General features: G+C 39.0%; 1 protein-coding gene across 3 annotated transcripts in view; it reads right to left on the reverse strand.

Moving 5' to 3' along the window:
• GUCA1C (guanylate cyclase activator 1C) overlaps nt 1–23,898 on the reverse strand; it is a 113,518-nt gene that overhangs the window by 23,726 nt on the left and 65,894 nt on the right. The window contains exons 9-10 of one of the 3 annotated variants that reach the window (XM_088156796.1): nt 23,570–23,736; nt 22,606–22,702 (exon numbers count right to left, since the gene is read on the reverse strand). In XM_088156796.1, the coding sequence (XP_088012922.1) occupies nt 22,606–22,702; nt 23,570–23,724 (252 nt within the window). In that variant the 5' untranslated portion in view covers nt 23,725–23,736. Of the gene's footprint in view, nt 1–1,521; nt 1,711–13,923; nt 14,128–22,605; nt 22,703–23,569; nt 23,737–23,898 lie in introns of those variants that run through there. The other 2 variants (XM_014882023.2, XM_088156803.1) reach the window with 2 other exon arrangements.

The following is a 23,898-nucleotide window of genomic DNA, read 5'->3' on the forward strand; positions in this document are numbered from 1 at the left end:
TGTAATCAAACAGGCCACCCCTCACTGGTCTGGTATCTGTGACCCCAAGAATTACAAAATACAGACAAGGGAGAAGACAGCAGGGGTAAATGCTTTCTCCAGCCATATCCCGCAGTCCCCGTGTTTCTCAAAGTTGTGATGGTCAGCAATAGGATGGGTGATGAGCCAGTTTTCCTGCCAGATTGAATTCCTGAATGGTCATTACCCTGGTCATTACCCCATTCTTTGACTTGTACTGGTCTTAGCTCATCTGAGGAAGATGAGGAAGAAGACAAAAGTTCAGAAAAATGCAGTAAGAAAAGAGGGAATTCAGTCACACAGATGAGGCAGCTGAGATCTTTCAGGACAGCCATCCTGAAAGCCGTGCTGAAAAGGCAGTGACAGTCCTGGTGCAGCTCTTCATGCCTCTCTGTTTTTGACACCATCCATACCTCCTGTCTACATTTGAAATGTGTATCAAGTTCCCCCAAGTATCTGTCCTCTCCCTCTCATAAAAGCAGTTGTTTTAGTATCTGGCAGCTTAACTCTACACATACAAGTGATGACAGCCTGCAGAGCACAGTGACACAACTCTGTAACACCAGATAGAGTAGCAACAATTAGCAGATGATTCCTGTTTTGTTTTAAGTGTCTTTGGCCACTGCCACAGCAAAGGGTGAGCAAATGCTCTTTCTCTAACTTGCTTTGATTCCACTCTCCTCACTTTTGCATTAATCCAGAATCTGAAGGTTTCACAGGACTGCAGAGCATGTGCCCCAGGCCACTCAGCATCACAATGAGAGGAGGGCTCAAGGTGGCCAGCTCCAGGACCTTACAAACAGGAGACAATGCTCAAGACAGACCTAGAAAAGAGTGTCTTCAGCCCTGTCTGTACTACTAAGGAAAATATATCTTGTCTGTCTGGGAGCCAGCTACATTACAGAGAGCTGATTGCAATCATAAGCAGTTATTGCACTGGAAAGGAGGGTAAATTAGAAGTATAGCCTGGAGAAACTGCCTGACCTCTTCATTCACTAGTATTTGTTCTTGTGACTTGTACACTGAGTGTGAACTCCTCATCTGAGTTGTTTTCCCTTCTGCCACAAGTTCCATATAGTACGCTGAGAAAATCCATTTAATTCCATTTACATACATTGCACTTCATCTTCAGTTAAGTGCAGATCATATTTCCCCTTGTCTAGTGTAAGAACTTATTAACTTTGAGCACACCAACGTTTTCATATGCTTATATACAAGCACAGGATAAGCAATGAATAGAAGAATAACCAATGAACTGGAAATTACATCTCTTTTTAAGAATTATTTCCTGTATTTTTTAAAGTGTCCCCAGAAAGTACTAACAAAAGTCCTAATCCAAACCTTCAAAGCACAGTCTCACTTTTTCACCTCTAGTGCACCTTAATGACAAACCTGTCCGTGAGAGCAGTTTTGGGAGGATAGCAGAAAGAGGAGCCTGCAGGCTACAACTCACAAACAAAGAAATAGTATGAGATTAAAAAAAAAAAAAAAGAAAGGTTTTACCTGGTTCAGATCAAAGATATCAAACACTCGTTTAATGTATAGGTCTCCCTGTGGATCCAGCCCTTGAAGATCCAAAAGATTCTTGAATTCATGCAGACTAAGCAGCCCAGATGGACATTCTCTCATAAATTTGCTGTAATAATGGTGCATCTGTGCAGGAGCATCTGGTAATGATTCTTGGGAGCCCATGTTGTTACACAGTAAGCGTCCCTTTCTGTCTGTTCACATTTCTGTCTCCCAGGTTCAAAGTCTTGCTCATGACCACAACTCGGGTTGATACAGCTTTTAAATGGCTACGTTAAACATCTTACAGAGTAAGTTTCTATTTTTATGTAGTTCCTATCTCTACTCAAGAGATTAACTTTAATGCCCAGGTCTAAAATAGATGGGATTTCAAATTGTGGCTAAAGTAAAGCAAAGAGCACCATGGTCGAATTATAGTTAATCACTCTTCCATTGACTACAAACATACCTGTTATTAAAAAAATAAAGAGGATATTCTAAAAGTGATTGATTTTGAATTATATACAAACCATTAGCAACACATGAGAGTCTAATTCTGGAATAGCTATAAGGAATAGCTATAATTTTTGCTGCAAATAAAGATGGAAAAGTTGAGAATGCAAACAACAATTACATCTTCTTTGCTATAAGTGGATTAAGACCTACTAAAAATTGAGCCCTTTGGACTCCTCCTTGGTGTACTTTTTATTGTAAATATGCTGTGTGGCATCTTGTATTTGTGTGCAAATCGCATCCTTTTTCTTCCCTCTCAGCATGGGTTTCCAGATGTAACACACAGTTTTGGTCACCAGCCTTGTCACAGAATTTGGGTGGAAGTGGAATCTTTTACAGTAACTTCCTAAACAGGAATCAGCTTAGTCTGATAAGTAAATTAAAAACAGGTTTGCTCTTGGTCAGTGCTGTAGTCCTGATTTTTATTTTACAGCCTTCGGGAGTTGAATTCCTTCTTCCTCCATAAGCTCAGGGAAGGGGTTAGGTATCAGTAATGTTTCTGTACTGATTAGCTTTTATACAAGGAGATGAGCGGCTCAGGAGCGTTAACTATAGGACAGAGAAATGAGCTATAAATAACAGTGTAAACATACAGGATGTTAGTGATGCAGAAACAAGAACTGCCACTCATCCTTTTCATTTATAATCCACAGTGGAAATAAAGAGCACAGTCCTGTGAGGTGGTGAGTGCCCATGAAAAATGGCAACCATCCTCCAGCCTGGCTTCAGCCAGAGAGCAATCAATATTATAGGATCAGGTCAGTTTTTGAGAGGGACTCCCAGACTCCTAATGGTCTGGGCTTCAGCTCCCTCCACAAGGACATCAACACGTTTATTATCATATACTTCAAAATATGGCACATGAGTAAGAAAGCTTGAACACTACTCAGGTGCCAATCTGAAGATTATAGAGAAAGATACAGACATTGCCATCAGTTTAGCCAAAACTGGTTCAGAAGGCAAAGAACATAGAGCAGAGTGGATAGCTGGTGTGTTGCCTTTCCTCCAGAGACCACGTCCCAGCCCTAGACCTGCTGTGTGATCCCAGTGACTGAGACACAATGGGAACACATTTTGTGCAGACATTTCATCTGCTGGTCTGTGCTGGCTACACACTGAGGGTGAATTAAGGACATGCAAGGACAAGGGAGGTGAAAGGAAAAGCAGACAAACCTCTTTGGGACACAGTCTGATGACAATTCTGAGCTTTCTTCTTCAGCCATCATGCCCTGCTCTTAAAGGAATGACCAGTGATTGTGTCAAAGAGCAAACTTGGTTTAACACCAAGTGGCAACTCAGTACTGTAGACAGCTGTGCTCTCACTCTCACCCCACCCTGACCCTGGTGGGATGGGGAGGAGAATAGGAAAAAAACTGTAGAACTAGTGAGTTTAGATAAGAATAGTTTAATAACTTAAATAAAATAAATACAGTAACTAATAATAATAATGCAGGAGAAGAATAAAACCCAAGAAAAAACAGTGTTGTACAATACAATTATTCAGCACCCTTTGAGCAATGCCCAGCCCATCCCTGAGCAACAATTCCAGCCAGCTCCCCTTAGTTTATATACTGAGCATGACGTTCTATGCTATGGCATATCCCTTTGGCCAGTTTGGGTCAGCTGTCCTGGCTGTCATCCGTCCCAGCTTCTTGTGCACCTCAGTGGCAGAGCATGAGGCACTGAGAAGTCCTTGACTTAGGATAAACCCCACACAGCAACAACCAAAACATCAATGTGTTATGAATATTACTCTTGCTAAGACACAGCATTGTACCAGATACTAGGAAGAAAATTAACTCTATCCCAGCTGAAACCAAGACAACTGAGTATCATAAACAAGACTTAAGCAGGCTGAAAATTTGACATGAATGGTTAGGTTAAGAACTGTCCATCAATAACTCACCTAATGCTAGTCGTCCTTCCACTTTTCTCTCTTTCACTCAGGCAGTAACAGCTCCCTCCCATCTCTTCATGTGACCTTGTACAGACTCTGGTCACTGGATTTCTCTCTAGGCACAGGGAACTTGGGAGCTGCTTGCATATACTGATCCTTCTCCCCCACCTCCTCTTTTCTACCCCTCAAAAAAACCATATATTACTTCTGCTTGTTGCTTCCAAATGGCAAGTCTTGGGGAAGTGTGCCCACAGTGACTGAGGCACATGAGAGACTGCTGCACTGCCTTAAAGAAGGGCCTTAGAAGTCTGACTTTTTGTCAGATTTTGTGCATTCTGGCAAAAGACTTAAAAGAGAATATTAAGTTAAAGTTGGAATGCTTTTAAAGTAATACCTGTTTTCAGAATCCCTTTAGCTTAATAAAAACAGCTAAAACACCTGTAAAGGCAGCAAAAATGCCTGGGTAAAAAATGGTCTGATTTATAGTTCAGTCTCACAGCATCCCTCACCCATAGTAGGAGACTAGAACAGTATAATTTGGTTGATATAACACCTGACATAAAAAAAAGAGTGAGTTTTATGGGGCACAAAAAGACTAAAATTTATAACCTTCTGCATAGTCTGACGGCATTTAATGAGCTGCAGACAGAACTTGTGCTGAGATAGTAGAAATTCTATGGAACTCACCTGTTCCAGAAGCCAAAGGCATTGGAGCATTTCTATTTATAAATAAAAATAGAAAAGTTGATAACAACATGGAGCCGAACCGGATTAGTTAATATAGCAAAGACATTCCAAAGAATGCTGAAACAATGGATGTAGAGACTAGTTTGTGTATAGGAAACCCAGTGAAACAATTCCTAGTGAGTGGTCTGTACCAAATGAAGCTGATTCTAAAAGGTGAGGATAAAATTACAGTATCTATTGAGATGCCAAGAAGCTTTCTGGAATCTGTACAATATTCGGGGAATCAAAAAACCCCCATACAAACAGGAAACACCGGGACTATGCACTTACACTGAAAATGGTAGTCCCATAATAAAGATTTCTGGTTCAAGGACAATCAATGCAACAACACGGGCATACAGAAAATGCACATTGCAGGGAAAGCAAAGCTGTCTCTGTAGGGAACTATGAGAAAAAAAAATCAGATTCCTTAGTTCAGCTCTGAAAATGGTATGAAAGCTCTTAGTTTTAGAAGGGATCATGTAATTTAGATTTCTTTACAAGTGAAAAAAGGTAGTTTTTTGACAGAGGTGGAAAATAGAGATTGAGCCTTTGAAAAAACTCCATATCACAACAAAACAAAACTTCCCAGCAGGGTGATCAGGAGCTAACTTGAAATATAAGAAAGCAGAAAACTATTTAAAGTAGCGATACCTTGGCAGTCAGCAGCCCATACTACATCCCTGTGTTTTGAAACAAGGAGGACACACATCTTTCCCCTCTGATAGATGCAGCTGAATGTTACCTCTTTGATGTGCAATACAAAAAAGAGAACTACTATCACATGAAGTGGCAAATGCCAAATTTTACATATGTTTGAATAAAAAGCTTACCTACAGATTTCTATTTAAATTCATGTCATCTTTCCCAATTAACTTTTTGCATCAGCTCAGTCCAGCCCCACTTTCTGTTTCCTTCCTCAGCAATTTCTATGTGGCATTTTCTCTGAAAAAAGCCACATCTCTCGCTTGTGTGACTCAGCCCATGCTCCTGTACTTTGCTCCATTTCTCTCTTTCTCTATCCCTTTCTTTCCAGCATTCCATAGCTATCAGGTGTTGGATCCTACCAGTGCTGGGTACACATGGAGATCTGCCACTGCTCATTTGAGTGGCAGGGGGCAGCTGTGTGGGCAGGACCAGAGGCAGCACCATTGCAGGCATTCCCATGTTCCTGGCTTTAGAGCATGGTTTCCTTCCCCCTATCCTGCCATCTCCCTCTAGTACCTTCCACCTCCCCATGGGCATGCAGCCACTCATCATCTGTAACCAACTTCAGAGTCCATTTATGTCTCTTAAGGTAGATACAACCTACCTCCTCAAGCAGGTCTGGGTGAGGTGTTCTCAGAGAGACCACCTAGACAGCTCAAATGAAAGAGAAGCATCTGGACAAGACACAAAATTTTGGAAAGAGAAGGCTGTCCTCCCAGAAAAGCTAGAACAGACTATCCTAGTCAGAAAATTTACCTATGAAGGCTTTCAGTGTTAAGGGTTTTTGCTGTTTTGTTGTTTGCCTTTTTTGGTTTTTAAGATGCAAACTATTAGGTCCCAACCATCACCATCTTCTCCCTATGGACCACGCTACAGTTTTCTAACTATTTGAATGAGTGCTTAGCTTCTCAGTTCTGCATTTCTTCTATGCATGATACAAAGAGGAAGACCAAGCTGACCTTTCTTTCTTTTATCTTCATCAGAATGTAGCTTGCTTTTAAGAGCTGTACTTTTCTCCTTTATAAACCAGAAAGATTTCTCCCCAATGAGACAAATTTCTAGTAGGACACAACTCCCTAATCAGAGGTAAGAGGATTCACAGATTCTTGCTAACTCAAGTGTTGGGTTGGGGAAAAGAGAGGTCATTTCTGCTTTCTGTGGTGCTTAAACCCTGGCACCATTGTGTGACAAAATTGCTGAATTATTCTCCCATTGAAAACACTGATCAAGCACTGCCCCGGCTTTGCTAGTTCACAGCCACATTCCTTGTGTGCCTGCTACTATAGCTGTACAAACAGTTAACTCCCTGAGATTTTGTATAGCTTTAAAACTAAAACAGAAGGCAGTGACCATTAAAACAATACATCCATAAGAGCCTATTATGTCTGATTTCTTTATGTAGTACTGCTCCATTATTCCTGACATGGAGATTATGAGTATAGCTCAGTGATACACATCTTGGTGATGAGAAAGTCAACTGTGCTTATCTAAGTTGTGCAGAGCCCAGCCTAGAAAGGGTTTTTTTGCTATTAAACCAGTTACAGACTTAATTTTGTGGGTGTTTTCAGCCACACATGCTACAGTGCGCCCATATCTATAAATAACCAGCAAACCATGCATAATGAAATAAGTGTTATCCTTCCCACAGAACCATTTGTATTGCCGTTCCTTCAGTTTTAATGATTATGGGAAGCGCTCTGAGATACCAATTTTACATTTTCCATTTGGAGTTCATGACTTACAACGAGGACCCACTGCTGAAGCTGCTATTTTCATCAAGGTTTACAGCTGAAGAGGTGCATCCTCCTCTGTCAGGAGGATAAGTCAGGAATATTTTCCTTTAGTAGCTATTGTGAATTCACTGATTTTCCTGAACTCTGGGTGGGCAAGAGCTTGTGCTGCACCTTGTCTGGTGGGCATCAGGGAACTGCAAGTGGGACTAACAATCCCTGCTACTTTTCAGTGGTCTTGTTAGAAATGAAGGCAAAGAGTCTTCTCAGCCAGGGAAAATCTGAGAGGCCAGTGAAATGTCCTAGCTCCAACTGGGAGAACTAAGAAGAAAAAAAATAACTTAACTTTTCCACGCTGATGAACTAGATGGGGGTATCCCCAGAAATCTTCAATAATATTGATAGATCCAAATTAATGCTCACCCCAACAACGTTTTGATGCCACAGGCTGTTTTCATGAAGGATTCCAGCTTAGATAAATAGGATTTTTCCCGTTAATAATGCTACATATAGATCCTTAAACTACTCAAAATCCTGGCTTCCTGTTTTTATCTACCTACACAGAGCAGCTATTTGGAAGAAATTTGAAATTATTTTTCATTTTTTTCCTACTAGCGATAGAATCCCCTGAGTTAAGCTCTTTGGAAAAAGGAAAGCCAAGCCAATAGTCATCAGCAAACATTTAATTAAAAGATGAAGCTGTCTTCCCTAATTAGTTGCAGCTGTTTTGGTTGTTTTTTACTTCCTGGTGCCCGAAGTTTTTCCCAAGGTGAGCAGACACTGAGCCACTGGCATCTCCTAGTGGCCTGGGCTCGCAAGACAAGGGCTCGTGTTCTTGCTAAAGAGCACGGTGATATTTCTGTCCAGTAATCCCTGTTCCAGTGCTTTTCTGGGACACTGGAGAGGCTTTGTGGAGAGACACCTCCAGGGGCTGCATCTTGTGGCTGACACTGCCAGCCCCCTCTCACTGCAGTGAGCAAACAAACACATTAATTTATTTATTATGTTGTTTCTGTCCAACTGTGAGCTCTGTTTCTGATGGAGAATGAATCTCTTGTTAAGATTTTAACTATCTTTTCCACACTTTTTCTCCACAGCTGGCATTTCAGTTCCACAAGGGTTTTAATTAATGTACAAAGAAGGGATGAGGCACTATTTCCTCTTTCTACTCCTTGAACATTTTTTCCCATCTCTTTATACTTTTTTGTATATTTTGTAAATTTTGCTTTTTGTTTTACATTTCGCTTATTTCTCCTCTCTCCTCAAAAGTTGTTATCTACTTATTCCTATCTATTCCTGTTTTGTTGACTGCACTTTCCCCACTCCATTTGTCAATTCTTTCCGTTTATCTTCTTGAAATAACAAAATCTTCTTTCTGATCTATGCAAAAATTGAAGTCTGCCTTCCTTCCACTACCTAGCTTTAAAAGTTGTTTTTTGTATGAGGTGAATAGGGAAGTAAAACAGCTGTATAACTTTTTTCAACTTTTCCTAATAAGAATAAAAATGGCAATGATAAAATAAAGAAGAAAACCAGAAAAGAAAATTGTAACTGTCTAAAAATGCAGCTCTGAACAGAATTTATTTTAGAAATGGTGGGGAAAATAATTTTTAAAACGGCAAATGAAGACAAAAATATTCACACAGCCTACCAGTAGTGAGAGGGGAAAACCTGAGGGTTTTAAGGCTCTCATCCAGCCCCACCTACAAGGAAACAAACTAATTCTGGAGATTTTTGGAGGACTTGTCAATAGGCGGGTCCTTCTCTTTGTCTGGAGTGACCTTGACGTGTTCTCAGGTGCTTCTGCAGGGACGATCTTGAAGGCAAAACATGACATTTATGCTTATGTCGTATAAGAGCTTGTGTCAGATTTGTAGCCTTGGTACTCTTGCTAAACTTGAAATAGACCATACAGCATCATTAGCATTGGGAAAAAACTGTTCAGATCTCAAAGAAATCTCCCACAGAAAATATCAGGTTTTTTAAATATAAACGTGGGTGAAATTCACATGATAGCACCTGAAGAAAGGGTATAAATCAGAGCTAGTGAAATTTGGGAACTTCTTACTGAAAACAAACTCTTCATGACTCTCCAATTAAAAGTACACACTTTGATTTAACATCCCATCTAAACCAAGCGTGGTATAAGTACTTTTCCTATTATAATCCTAAGATTAAAAATAACTAGCAAGATGTATTCATATAATTCTGAAGCAGCTAGAGCATGGGGAGACAGTAAAAAGTAATCATATTTCTTCATTTGCATAATCCACTTAACACACATGTTCTGTTCACAGGCTCAGTGATGGGTTTTCAGATAATAAAGTGATAGAAATTTGAATATTTAAAGCATAGCACTTTTGTCATCATAGAAACTGGAAGCTGACAGAGTCATCTTCAGCAATTTCAGGTTCAGGGAGAAGCTTGCAGATAGCTAAGTTTGTTGTTTGCTTGGAATCTCATTTCCTAAAATCTAAACGCATACATGCTACAAGAAATTTAATCTCAAATTCTTTGCCTTGTCCACTAATGTCATAGATCTAGCAGTGATTTTTACCACCATGGCAGCAGAGAAAATCTAATCCTCTAGTACAGAAAATTATCATGAAGAATTCAGAGTAGAGAATGTTTGGAGGGGACAGGAGGAAGAAAACAAAAGAAAATTAATGCTGAAATTTTCAACGTCAAAATAAAATGGCATTATGGCTTTTTGCATCTGTATGTGTTATGCCACTTCAGAACCTCGATTTACATTAGGATTTTGTCATAAGCTGATTTAAAAAAAAATCTTCTGGTAAGAAAGATAGTTTCCATTGACTCAGGTAAGTTGTTTTTCCTTGGTGTATAAGGCAGGGCAGAGAGACTTGGTTTGTGAGGTTAAACCTCCGGGTGCTCTTAAGCACCCAACTTATTGGGCTGTTTTCATCAATGAGCCAAGCTGCTAATAGTTGCTGTAAAGTTGTTTATTGCAGAGGCACATCATTCTCAAAGCAAAAGTCACAGGCACTAAAGTCCATGCTAAGTTTTGGTATAAAGTCCCAAATAGAAGCAGAAGCAAAGAAAAAGCAATGGCAAAAAGCAAATGGCAAAAAGCACTAGCCCTCCCTAATGCATGTTCTTATATAGAAACTTCCTAACAAGCTAAGACACAAACTCGGACCACCACTTCTTAACCTATTAGAATTCTAGTTTCTTAACATGCCAGGCTACGTATAAACTGTGCATATGGTCTGTCTTGTTCTAACTGAAAAATGTAAGCAATATTCTTACTATAGCTTTATAAAGCTCTAAAACTTTATTAAGCTCTAAAACTATGTTCTTGGAGTCTCCACAGAACCCCTAATATTTAAGACTGTGTTTTTCAACATTCACTAGAACTCGAACTTCTACACTGGTATCTAAGACCTTTTACTTACTAAAAGCACTTAAAACCTATTCTACTTACTTACTTACTTGCTTGCTTATACTAAAACTTATAGCTCTACTTTATGTGTGAGTGGCTTAACATACTTCAATCCATCCGAAAGCTTGAATTCAATCCCTGCACTCTGATTTCTCTCTGAAGAATTCAGAGACACTCCTGACTTACTGACTCCAACAGGTTCACCTAACTTGGAAAGAGCTGAGTCATCTTGAAGTAAGATCCTTTGTCTCTGCTGAGCACAGAAAGGAGTCTTGAGCTGGATTTCTGCATTAAGACCAGAATCCAGCAGACAAATGCTTTTCCATTGTACTCTGCCTGAGCCATGCTCTTGTTAGGAGTGTTGATGCAGTCGGAATGACCAAGATTACTATGAGGATACTGTTCCTGAGAAAGCCATGCCAAGCCATAAAACTCCCAAATGCATTTCTCTTGGCAATCTGGTATGGCCACAGTTCATTCTGCTTGTTACGTAAATCGTTTCCCTAAGCCAGCCTGAGCCCCACAAAATGACTTCACAGGAAACATAAATTACAACAGATAAATACACACATCGTGTCTAACTAAACAGATGCAGTGTGAATGCCAAAGAGGAAACTTATGAAATCCTGGCATGCTGTTTGAGAGGTCCTGGTTTTTGTTTGCCACAGGGTTTTCAATGAGGCTTTTGTAAAAATTTATTCAAGGCAAGAAAAGAATAAAACTGAGCTGCAGCTTATCTAGATGCTACGTATTGTATCTGAATAATGTAGCTACACTGTTGCCATTTAATAAAAAATAGATTTTTTAATTAGTATTTAAAGGGAAAAAGTAAAACATTCAGATAAAACATTCTGGTTCTCTTGATTCATTTCCCAAAGTGTTTAAACCTTTCCAACTACTAAATTATACAAATAGATTGGGCAGAAATTAAAACTTGCCAGCCATTTTTCTGGGAATGGAAGCCCCATTCTTCATCTTATTTCCATCTCCAAATGGATATAGACTATACAATCTTATGTAATTGACAATTCTAAATGTGCCATTCCTGTTCTGCCTTCTAAATAACTTTGCCTGGTCCTATTGCTGCAGCTGAGCAACAGCTCAATTAAGAAAGCACACAATAAAATCTATGCCTCAGATTAGAAGTAGCTACTGGAGGATTGTTACAGCATCCTGCAGAACAGGAAATGAATATCAGATATTTAGTGGGAGCACATTATTAAATAATGAGGTTTTAAGCCTAATATAAGCAGTTTTACAGTGGATTTTATGAAACCCTAAAGGACCAAGCGTGGTTAAATTTCATTAAAATAAGGGGAAGACTTCCAAACTGATAAAAACCTGAAGCATCTTTTTTCTGTCTAACATGGAACATTAATTAAACAAGCCCTTTTGGGAACAGCAAAACAAAAGCCCAGACACATACAAACTAAGTCTTTTGTCCCCTAAGACCCCAAACACTGGTACCCCAGCTCCATCCTGTATTTTCTCTAGGTAAAAGGAAACAAGTGCCTGATCATTTTGTCAGCCAACTGTTGCCTTAAACAATGAAGAAAAGCTTAGTTCTGCATGAATGGGGCATTCATTCTGGGTGTGTCCCTGCTACCCAGCTGCCAAGTTTTATGAAAACATTAGAACTGATTAACTGAAATGCCTACACCTTGAAATTTGGTGGAAATACACCAATTGATAAAAAAGTTCTGGGGATACCAGAGAAGGAAATGAGATATTGATTGGTAGGAAGAGTCAAACTGATGTGTGTACAACCTGACAAGTTTAAGGCATACATCTTAATATTCCTCAGATAACTTGAGCAAAATACTCCATGGGTGATAAGCTACTTGTAGTAGGAGAAAGGCAATTAGGAACTCTTAAAATACCAACAAACCAAAAGGTGTTCTCCCATAAAATAAAAAGCCAAAATCCCCAACACCCAAAACTCCCCACCTTTTCAAGAGCACTGAAGCGTCAAGGGCTTTTTGCAGTACACATTAAACTGGAAAAGCTCTTAGGTGAGCTCAGACACTGTCTCTGTGTGCTGTCTAGAAAGGTTAGCAGTCATAAAGCTTTTCTGGGGAACTTAATGCCTCAAATTAACAATTTCTGACAGTCAGGTTTCATGTTTGTTGACTGGAAGTTTGCTCATCATCTGTAATTAGCACATTTATTGAGTTAGGGGGTACTACTTAATCAAATTTTAGTATGTTTAACCATCTGGTAATTGGCAGTGGGAAGAAAAGAGCATGCATGCAAGGAGCCTGATTTTATAGGAAGAGTCCTTGAGGATTGTGGCAGAAAGAATTACATAATTCCAAAAAAGCAAGCAGAATTGGGAGTGGAGATGTGTATGGAAACACAAGAAAAGAGTGTAACAGAGGTAATGTTGCATGTAAAAACACACAAGGTATCTTATACTCCCAACATTTTCTGAAACAAGAATAATTAATTCCATAATGAAGAACAGAAAGGTAATTTCTAGAACAGAAGAATGTCTGGGGCAGTTATGGCTACTATTTGGACCAGTTTTAAACTGCTATTAAAGTAATTTGTGTAATAACAAATTTTTCATTACATCTCTGAACTCATTGGGATAAGTAATGTGGGTAGAGAAGACTAATGCTTTATTGTTTTTTTCAGATATTTTTTATACCAAGATGGGCCCATCTGTTCTATTAGCTGAAAGCTGACTTTGTACTATTTACAATTCAGCCTAAGCCTAATTTCTCTGACTTTTTTAGGGATTACAGATGGATCACTCCTTTTGTCACATTTGGTAGAAAGTGTTACCTTGGCTTAAGGGGAAAATAACTCTAGATGAGTCTCATGACTGGAAGGAATCTATATGGAATAATATAAAACAATGCATCTATCAGCTGCTGGATGTATCTTTAGCAGGACCTGTGTTGTTAAGCAGTAAAATGAGGATGATGTACCAAAACCAGATGTGCCTTTGGAAAAGGGGGATTGACTGATACTGAATTAAGACACAGAAGGTGTTCAGAATGAACCCCGTGACAGAAGGAATCTTATTGTGCTTATGTTGCATAATCTGAAAGCATTAATACCTATGGATCTAGCTGAACACTCACTGCCTTAGATTTTTCAAGCATCTTTATAAATAAAAATTTCAATTATTAATGCACACTGAAAATAATAATAATAAAAATCTGGTTTTCAAAGATGAGAAACTATCAGTGTGTGTTAGAATGACTGTATGAAACTTTCAAATTGGCAAAATATACTGGGAACATTCAGCATTGTTTTCCAGCCACTCTTGTTTATCTGCTCAGAGGTTTCTATTGAATCACTTCCATTACCTCTGAGTAGGGAGTTTGCAGCTCTCTCAGACAGCTCTGAGTGCATCAAACGATATCAAACGATAAAGCCATAAGAAAGCCAGGAAGTCAAGAATGAATTCTTACCTTATTCATGTCAAATGTATGAAATACTTGTTCAACATAGCTGTTAGCTTCAGGAGTAAGTCCGTGTAGATCCAGGACATGTTTAAATTCATGCAGGCAAAGCTGTCCGGATGGGCACTCCTTCATAAACTTTGTGTACCAGTGGTGAATTTCCATAGCATTGATGTCATCTGCTGATCCAGCAGCACCCATTGCATCAAACATACCAGGTAGCCTTTTTCAGTACTTATTCATCCAAATGTTGATTCTTGCTTCCCAACAATGACCATTCAAACACCAACTCTGCCTTTGAGAGCTACTTTAAACCTCTTACAGATCACCACCAAGATAGACTAAGTAAATATAGCACCCTAGAAAGATTACTGGCACCCAGTTTTAGTAGCCTGTGGTTTTAGCAGCTAATTACAGTCTTTGTGCACAGTCAGTCTGCAGAGCCTCAGATGAACTGATTATACCAGTTCTCATCTTGCACTTGCATCCGTGGTACTAAAGGTATTTAAACTGGATGAATATGGAAAAAGCAACATGCAAGAACTTTGAGGGTAGTTTCTAAACCTTCATTTTAATAGTTTATGAAGTTTTAACTAAAACTTAGAACCATTTTAATACTTGGATACATTTCGTGCAGCTGCCTTGGAGTAAATGTTTTTTCATTTTTATTATTTCTGTATATATGGTGATTCAAATCTTGCCTTACAGGTCAAAACTGCAACACGACTTTACTTGCATAACCTGAAAAAACTGAAAGCGGCCGTACATTAAGCACAAAAAACTCATGTTTAAATAGCAGGTTCCACAAGCATCTGAGTCTCCTGCAAGCCAATGTTGTCCTGAAAATTGCATCCCTACTGCCATTGCTCTTTCAACCCCATCCTTTCCCTTCCCTTAGGCCAGCAGAAGTGTTCGTGGTTGCACTTGGGAACAAGTGTTTGAACAGATCCAGGCAAAAGCTTGCAATAAGATTGAATACCAATAAATACAGCTAGCTTTAGAAAACATTGCTTACATTTTTGCATTGCCTGGTGTCACAATACTGGGTTCTACAAGAGAACAGATTAAGTGAGGGTGGAAAAGGGTGGCCAGCAGTATTGGGGGTGCAGGACTGCTGCTTCTGCTGCTTCAAATTGTTTGTGGAAACTTGTAGTGTCATAATGTCTGTGCTGTATTGCAGTACATAAAAATGTACAGGTTTACAGCATCTAAGCCCTACAGCAGGTACTATGACATGCAGTAGTTAGAGACTAAATTGGTAGAATGTAAAAACACAGCTGTTACATCTAAGGCTGCTGCCAAGGTGATGTCCCACCAGTGGCACTGCAGTGGTGTCTCCCCAGAGGAAGGTGAGCACCACTCGAGCAGCTCTGCTCTGGAGAGCAGGGCACAGTCCCATTGCCCTCGAGTGCTGAGATGAATCCTCCTCTGGGCCAAGGCTCCTGCTTGCAAAAGCAGTGTCAACAGTCAGGAGAGACAAATGTGGTCTCAAGATGGCAAAGGAGCTGAATGCTACTCTAGACATGTCATGAGACCTGTTTTTCAGTGCCAGGAGTGATGAGCATTGTGGTGGTGCATCCATGGGGTGTGCACTGCTGGCAGAACCAGCCGGGCAAGCTGGCCCTGATACATAAAGGTTTAGGGCCATGGCATGCAGGTTCATGTGGTCCTCCAGTATTTTTAGGCACATGAAGAGCTGTGATGTGCTAATCATGTAAGATCAGAACTGCAAGATATGTTTCAGAAAGGAGTACAAGCCTCCAGTGAAAAACGCCACAAGCTGGCCTGTTGCTGGAAAGACTTTCAGCACATATTTCCACCTACATTGCATAAGCCAGAGTCTGCAGCCAGCCAGGGCGATGCTGCTGAAGAGGGAGAGAAGGGAGAAAAAAGTGCACATGGGTGCCTGGAGGACTTCAACAGAGACATATACTGTAGTTATCATTAAAAGGTGATTTTTTCCTAATCTCTACTCAGTCCTTGCATCACTTTTAACAGTCTCCCCAGAGCAAAAATAGCTGCCCACTAACATCCTGTCGGTTATAAGATCAAGACCTTCAACAGTGAGAAGGAGCAGGGATTTTCCTTATGAAATACTGAATAAAACCAGAATCTGAAACATGTGAAGAGGTATTTGGAAATACGTCACTTCAAAATATCCCTAACAGGCAAAGAATGCCATTTTTTAAAAAACAAAGAACAGCAAGCAAAAGAAAGGTGGCTTAAAATGGCAATCTTCAGCCTTTTATTGTTTTTCATCAAATCTAAATTTTCAATAGTTAGAAATTCGCGATGCCAACAAAGAATTTTCCAAGTGTATATCTACCAAATTTTTTGTTCAATGAAAAGAGGAAGTTTAAAAAACTCAAATATTACTCAGAATCCTTACCCCCATCCCCCCACCCTCCCAAAACAACAGCAGTGTTGAAAGCCAAAAAATCGAAGGTTTGAACCACAGATTAGACAATTTTTTTTTAGTAAATAAAGTGGCCTGCAATTGGTTTTGTACATTTTCATTTTCAAACCTTCTTCTGAAAAAAGCAACAGCATAAATTGGAATATCAAAAAACAAGCCATCTCAGTCCTTGAAAATGTGCATATTTCTTTCATATGGCATGGAAGACTCTCCAAACTCTGTTGTTGTCCATCTAGAAGACAAGGTTAAAATGTCAGAAAAATCTACAGTTTATTTAAGTAACTCTTCAAGATAATCATCAAGCTATTATAGATTATCTATTTGATGAATCTGAAAAAAACTCATCACATTTTAAGGTAGAACATTTGAAAAAATAAGCATATGAGCAAGAATGACATGCTTATCAACAAAGGTCATGATTTAAAAAGAATTAAGAGAAAACATGAGGAGACTTGAAGAAGCAGGGCAATAAACCAGACTAAACTGGAAACATGGAAGCTAGAATTAGGTGCAAGTAGGAGAAGATGCTGCTTTTCAATGAGTTCTTGGCCATGTTCCTGCTAGAATAGCTTTACTGAGGGATTATAGCGATGAAGTGCACACGGATTAGAAGGGCTATGCTGGCAACACTGTTCTTTTTAGCCATTTAATATCCTCACTTTCACTCTGAGGAAAAGTTACATCTCTATTTAAAGCACATTTTTCTCAGACTTCTTGCATGTCCACACCCACATTAGCTGGGGGGTACATTTTGTTTCATGTGTGTTACCCTCCAACAGAGTCGAGAAGTAGAATGAGGGAGAATGTACAAGCAGAGAACTCTCATAGGTCTGCAAGCAATGTAATACAAAAGGGAGGAAAGGCAAGAAAGAAAAGCAACATCTATCCGAGGGACTGACAGGACTTTGTGAATAGAGATAGGAGTGAGGCAAGGCACTTCAAGAAAGGGTGAAAAAGTTATATATTAAATTCTGCCATAAAATGTGAGGCCTGAAAAGAAAAACCCGAACTTATGCATTACAGTAAAAAAAAAATTAGTTCCAATGACTTAAATCCAGCATCAAGGATTACACACGCAGAGAAACCTATTATTGCCTGAGCAGTGTCTCTATCAAGCAGGCATGTGCTTGTTTGCCTCTGAATATGATTGTAAAGAACCATCCAGGTCACCTGGAATGTCCTAGCCCTGTTCCAGATGGCACTTAGACCTTCGTATTTGATGGTGGGGACTCAGGGCTACTAACATAGGCTATGAGATAAAAACCCTTAAGGGTGTGATATACTGTATCCAGAAAATTCCAAGTTTTCTATGGATGATGCTATAAAATACAGGGGAAAGTTTAATGAAGCATTTGAAACTTAAGAATTGCAGAAAATGAGGACAACAAGATCAGGACAAAGAAATCTATATCTATTATAGGGAGAAGCTTCGAGAGACTAAACTCTGACCTCAACTTTTCCCCAAAGCCAAATTCACACTAAGTCTCTCTCATTGTTATATATTAGGACCATTAGTCTCTGCAAGACACAGGAATAAAAAATTTGGACTTAAAGATGTAAAAATTTGGAAGAAAAAATTGGACTTAAAGATGTAGGAAGACAGAACCATTTAAAAGTTTTATCTGATCCCCTTACTATAGTGACAAGCAATGGTCTTATCTGCAGACATGAAAAACAGAGGTTATTGAAATGAAAAGTCTTATTTTCCTTTAACCTCAAGGCAGCCCTTGAAACATTCCTGCAAAATAATTCGAGAAATTAGATTTCTTAAAAAAAAAAAGAAGAATGCTTGTGCAATTATAATGTGGAACTGATTAACACAAGGTGATATAGAGGCTAAAAGTAAATATGAATTTTAAAAAAAACAGAAAAATTCAGGTAGGAAAAGCCCATTTAACCCATTTGTTAAGCCTCTTCTTTGAGAGAGTGTCCACAGGCTGCTGGAAGCAGTGAGGGTAACAGAGGTGCCTGTTCCCTAGGCATATGCTCCTGGCTTTTGCCACAGACAGGAGAGCAGAGACAGGAGAGTGGACCTGAGTATCTTAAACCTGTTTAATGAAGTGTGGCTATTTTTGTGCCAGACATGACCCAGAGAGTGTTTAACTGGCTTACCTTTATCCAGCTGGTGGTCAGACTGGCTGACTGAAGATCAACCATTTTGGAAAAATTATGGAGTTCTGAAGGTCCTATCTTAGATGGATGTCTGGGTTCAATGCAGGCAAACCCAGTTTATTTTGTAAATTGCATATTTATCATAAAAGTATTAATGTAAATTATATTTTCTCTACAGTTTCTAATTGCATCTTATTTTTTTTTCACACAGGTTATTGCTTCTTTATTAGGACATTTTCTGATTTAATTTGCTTGTAAGCTTCTGTGTGCTTGTATGTGAAAATGCATAATCCTGAATACACAATAATAAACCTGTAAATTTGTGCCTTGCTATTGTTTTAGGTTTGTTTTCTTATATGACAAAAATACTTCTGCAGAAATCTGTCTGCTACCAAAGTTATGAAGCATAAAGGGACAAGGTTCTACTGATATCAACTAATAAGAGAACAGATTGTTGTGATAGCCTACACTGAGGAGATTACTAGATGGCAATTAAACTTTAAGTCTTCCTCTTCTCTTTTTATAATTAATAATTATTTCTTATGGTTCTCAAACTTCTTTAGATGCCTTTTAAAATTAGTTTTATATGTGGGTTCTAAATTGCTGTTAAGGTTACTTAAGTAATATTCTAATGCTACTAAAGCCCTTTATAAAGTATTAAGGTGACACCATAATCTTTCTGGGACTCTTATACAACACACATTACTCTGTATTAAAATAAAATAAAATAAAAAAAGCAACCATCCCCTTTCCTACCTAAGTAGAAAATAGAGACAGGACAAATAAAACTTATTTCTTCTGCAGAAGGATAGTAAGTGTCATAAAATTCACCAACAGGAATTAATAAAATAAACAAATAATATTTTGTAAGTGATTATATAAACTCAATTTGAAGAACATATATAACATGCTTACACCACCTTGAAAAGAATTCTAACATTTAATAAGTCCCAATTTGATTTGATAACAGTAATTGCATGTAATCTTTCAGTCCCTCCCTGGGATAGTCTGGGATTATCTAAGTGACAAGATTAGTGCAATGCGAACAGGCAGAGGAATTCATGGCACACAAAGCGTCAGATTCTCTCATGAACCAGAGGGACTCAGTGGGAAACATGAGAATGTTCAAGTCCAGTGCAGCAAGGGATGTTTCCCTACCAAAATCCAAAGTTGGATATCTGTGCTCTCTGTGTGGATCTGTGCTTATAGCTGAACATGCTAATAAATCTGGAAGCCCAGAACCAGACACATTTTGCTCCTTTTGTTAAATAACAAGAAATTAAATTAAATGTAATTTAATGTAATTTCCCCTGTGAAGGGACTTCAGTAATTCTGCCATCTCTCTCCTTAGACTATTAAGTTTTCCTTGAAAAGCTATGTTTGCAGTTCACAGCTTTGCTGCAGTTTGCTAGCATAGTCTGCTTTTTGGATATGGCAATGGATAGAATTTTTCTCATTCATTTTAAAACAATATGAGATCTTTTAAATCCAAACAGGGCGTTTCATTTTATATCCTGAATATAGGCAACCCTAAAGTCCCTTTAAAATATATTTCTAGTGAGAACTATTGCGAGCTCCTATAAATATTCATCAGCATGTAGAATTATAAGGTAGTAACTCGCCATGGTTAATAATCCCTACCCAGAGGGCATGCAAAGAGTGGCCTGTAAGGTCCATCCATGGTTTGTGCCATGTGCAGCTCCAACTGATGTAGAATGGACTCGTGTCATTCCAGTAACTTTGTACCACAGTCGAAACCTTTGGCCAGCCACGATGCCAATTTTTTTACATTAGTGAGTTCAGAGTGAAAAAACTGGTAACTTTTGTTAATCCTGTATTTTTCTGTCAAAAGTACCCTGAAGAGTTAAGAGCAAGGTATAGTAATGGGATAGGACAAAGAAAACAAAAAGGAAAATAATATCTATTTATCTTACTATCAGCATTTGATATTACATCCTGAGAGGCAATGCACAAAAATAAAACCAGCATGGACTTTAATTTAAAAGAAAGATGCATGAAGGTCTTTCAACCTTTTATAGTTTATATTCCTCAAGAGGAATTTCATCACCACTGTGCTATGCAGCTCTGACTGTGCTCTACAGTTGTCTCATGCTGCCACAGCAATCTCAAGGTAGTTCCTGGCTCCTGTAATTCTTGACAAACTTTTAAATATGAAAAAATAGCAGCAGGCACAACATTTATTTGAGTGTTTTTTTTTTTAACTGAGTATTGACAAAGAGTATTGCTTTGTGTTTTTAGTCTGAAAAACTGATAAAAGCACACATACATTAGAGAACTTACACGGAGAAGCTGTGCTCTGTAAGAAGGCACAACTCCAGTGTATTTAGAGGAGGAATGCATGTGCTTAATCAGCACTTAAATTAAAATAAAGGCAAGGAAATCTGTTAGAGTTTAGAAGCAAAGATCATTGTTTCCAGACATTTTTGCTGATCTATTGCAGACATTTTTGCACTTTTAAATGGTTTTCATCGTCATGGAACAGGTCATAATATCAGCATTCACTATTAAGAGTAAATCACTTGAACTCTAAGCTCTGAAAAATTTGACTCAGACTTGCAATCAAAATTTGAAAAGAAACTAAGGAGAAAAAAAACAGACGGGGGTTCCAAAGCTGTCTGAAGGTTTAATTTTATGAAAAGAAATGTGCTCTTTAGCTTAAGAAGTGGGAGTTTCATATTCTGTTTGTGCAACCAGGTAGCTTCCCCTCAGCTGTTAGACTAAGACCCAGTAATAGACTTCTATCTTTTTTCTTCCATCACAATTCTTAAAAATCACCTTGTTGATATGATTTATCTAGAACATAAGATATGCCTCTTAGAGCAATTCCTCTCAATATGAAGAGTTACTCAAAATTTCTCCTTGCTTTTGCATTAATGAGTTTGAGTGAGTTTGAGACCAATATCCTAGGCTGTTAGCAAAGAAATTAGTGTATTCACCCACCCTCAAAAAAAAAAAATCACAAAAACCAGTTAAGTGAAATAAATTCTGTCTTCATTAATCTTTTGCTAGTTTTGACTATCAAAATATTTTGCAACAATGACTGCAAGCTAAAGCCGTGCTCAGGTTTTCTGAATTAGGCTTGACCTATTTGTATACTGCACATAATTTAAGAAACCTCTTTGAAGTATTAAACATTCTTTTGTTAAAAAATTCAAGAATATAAATAAAATCATGCTCTTTTTTCTTGGAAAGAGCACCCACAAAGCATTGTAACACTTATTCAGCAGCATGTCTTCAATGAAAATTTTTTACTTGAACAGAGCATGATTTCAATTGTTTAAGAGGAATCTTATTTAAAAAGAAAAATAATTAGTATTTACATTCACAAGGTATTGTGTGTGTATAAAAGGAGTCAAAAAAAATTGTAAAGAAGAAGCAACTGAACAAAAGCTAATAGAGACAGAACAGTAATTAAATTCAGGAGGGTATAGAGGCCCTAGCTGAGCAAATTAACTCTTTATCATCAGCAGGTGAATAACAACAGTTGATTTGTCCTCTTATGCCTTAAAGGTGACATTGGAGTATTTAAAAGTAATAAGTCTGGAGTAAAAGGCCAGGACAATGGATAAATATGCCCTCTAGTACTATTACAAGTTTTGTATTCTTTGATCTAAAAGGAAGCTCAGAAGAAGAAGGGTAAAAGGCTGTTTAATGCTCTAGAGCACTTCCTGGAAAAGTGTAAAAGGCTGAAGTTTGTTTCTGTGAAAAACCTCTAAGAATATGGATGTGCGCTTTGGACAAGCAGCTGCTGGCATCTCCCAGTTACATAAGCTGCCTGTAAGCACACACAGGTAGTAAACACTCCTTTAAGTCAGCATAGACAAAATATGAAAAGGTCTCTGAAAAAAATTTACTGGGCCCTTGATGGGGAAGCAATTCAAACTTTGCATGCAAATTCTTTTCACCTTAACGCTATCTGAAAGCTTTTAATTTTAAATTGAATTAGCATTTTGCAGAAGCTGTAGGAAAGCAACTTATTGATGGAAACAGAGTGAGCTGCAGCTTCTCTGAATGAGTTCATTGTACATCTGCAAGTTGTAGAAACAATTGGGTGGCAATTTGTCCACAGAGGCAAAACATGGCAACTAAGCACATATAACTTGGAGTGGTAAAAAAACATCAGGCTGAGTAGCTCTACTTACCCAGAGTGACTCCTCAAGTGTAACAATTTCTCTTGTGATTGTGGTGGGTTGTCCATGGCCAGCTGCCACTGCCCCACAGCTGCTCTTATTCCACCTCCTCAGCAGGACAGGGGAGAAAAGAAAATGAAAAAGTTCAAGGGTCAAGTTAAAGAGAGGGAGTTTGCTTACCAATTACTCTCATGAGGAAAATAGACTTGACTTGGAGAAAATTAATTTCGTTTATTCTCCATTAAAATAGAGTACTAACAGAAAGAAAGAACAAAACCAAACCCAAAGTCCCTCTTTTTGACATGCTCAACTTCCCTCTTTCCTTCCTGACTCCTCTACTCCCTCTTTCCAAGCAGTGTAGGGAATGGGGGCTGTGCTAAGTACATAACAGCTCCTCTTTGCCTATCCTTCCTCTGCATTCTTGTCCTCTTCTGCAGGGTGGCTCCTTCCCATGGGCTACAGCACTTGAGGATCACTCTGCTCCAGCATGGGTTCTCCAAGGACCATGGCTCCTTCAGGGATGTCCACTTTCCAAAGCATGGTCCTTTCCACGGGCTGCAGTGTGGATGTCTGCTCCAGTGTGATCTCCTGCAGGGAGAATCTCTGCTTGGACACCTGGAACATCTTCTCCTCTTCTGGCTGTGATGTCTGCAGGGCTGTTTTTCACACCCTCCCCTCACTCCTCACTGACTGCAGCATTTTGCCCTTCCTCACACAGACTTTTCCTGAGGGGCTGCTTTTGTGGTTGCAGGGTTCAGCTGTGCCTTGTGGCCAGTCCAGTGGGATGAGCTGGAACTGGCTGTGTTCAGCATAGGGCAGTCCCCACCACTCCTCACCAAGGCCACTCTGCAGCCCCCACCAGCACCCTGTACATTGCTTCAACCACAATTTCAGTGCAGCTGAGGATGGGGACAAAAGCAGACCCTGTCTGCATGGGAAAACAGGAGAAACCAACCACTTCCCATACAAAACTCACTGGAAAAATTGTGACAATGCCACAGTCAGGGTCACCGTGGTTTCCCATGATAGGAACTCTGCATTCTGAGTGAATACATTCAGGCAGCTGTTGGTTCCCAGACTGCAAACACAGATGTAAGATCTCCTCCAGGCGTGCAGGCAAACTGTTCTCATAAGAGCCTATATCTGGAAAAAAGCAACAGCAGATCTCTGAGAAGTTCAATGGCAATAAAAGCAAATGCACATCAGTGATGAAGATTTCCAAAGCACCAAGGCCAGGAAAGCCATGTCTTGGTCACTCAGTCAGGGCATCTTAATAAGAGCCTTGTAATGCTGCTGTCCCCTCAT

The sequence above is a fragment of the Sturnus vulgaris genome, chromosome 2 (genome assembly GCF_052056855.1).
Source record: "Sturnus vulgaris isolate bStuVul1 chromosome 2, bStuVul1.hap1, whole genome shotgun sequence".
Classification (NCBI taxonomy): Eukaryota; Metazoa; Chordata; class Aves; order Passeriformes; family Sturnidae; genus Sturnus; species Sturnus vulgaris.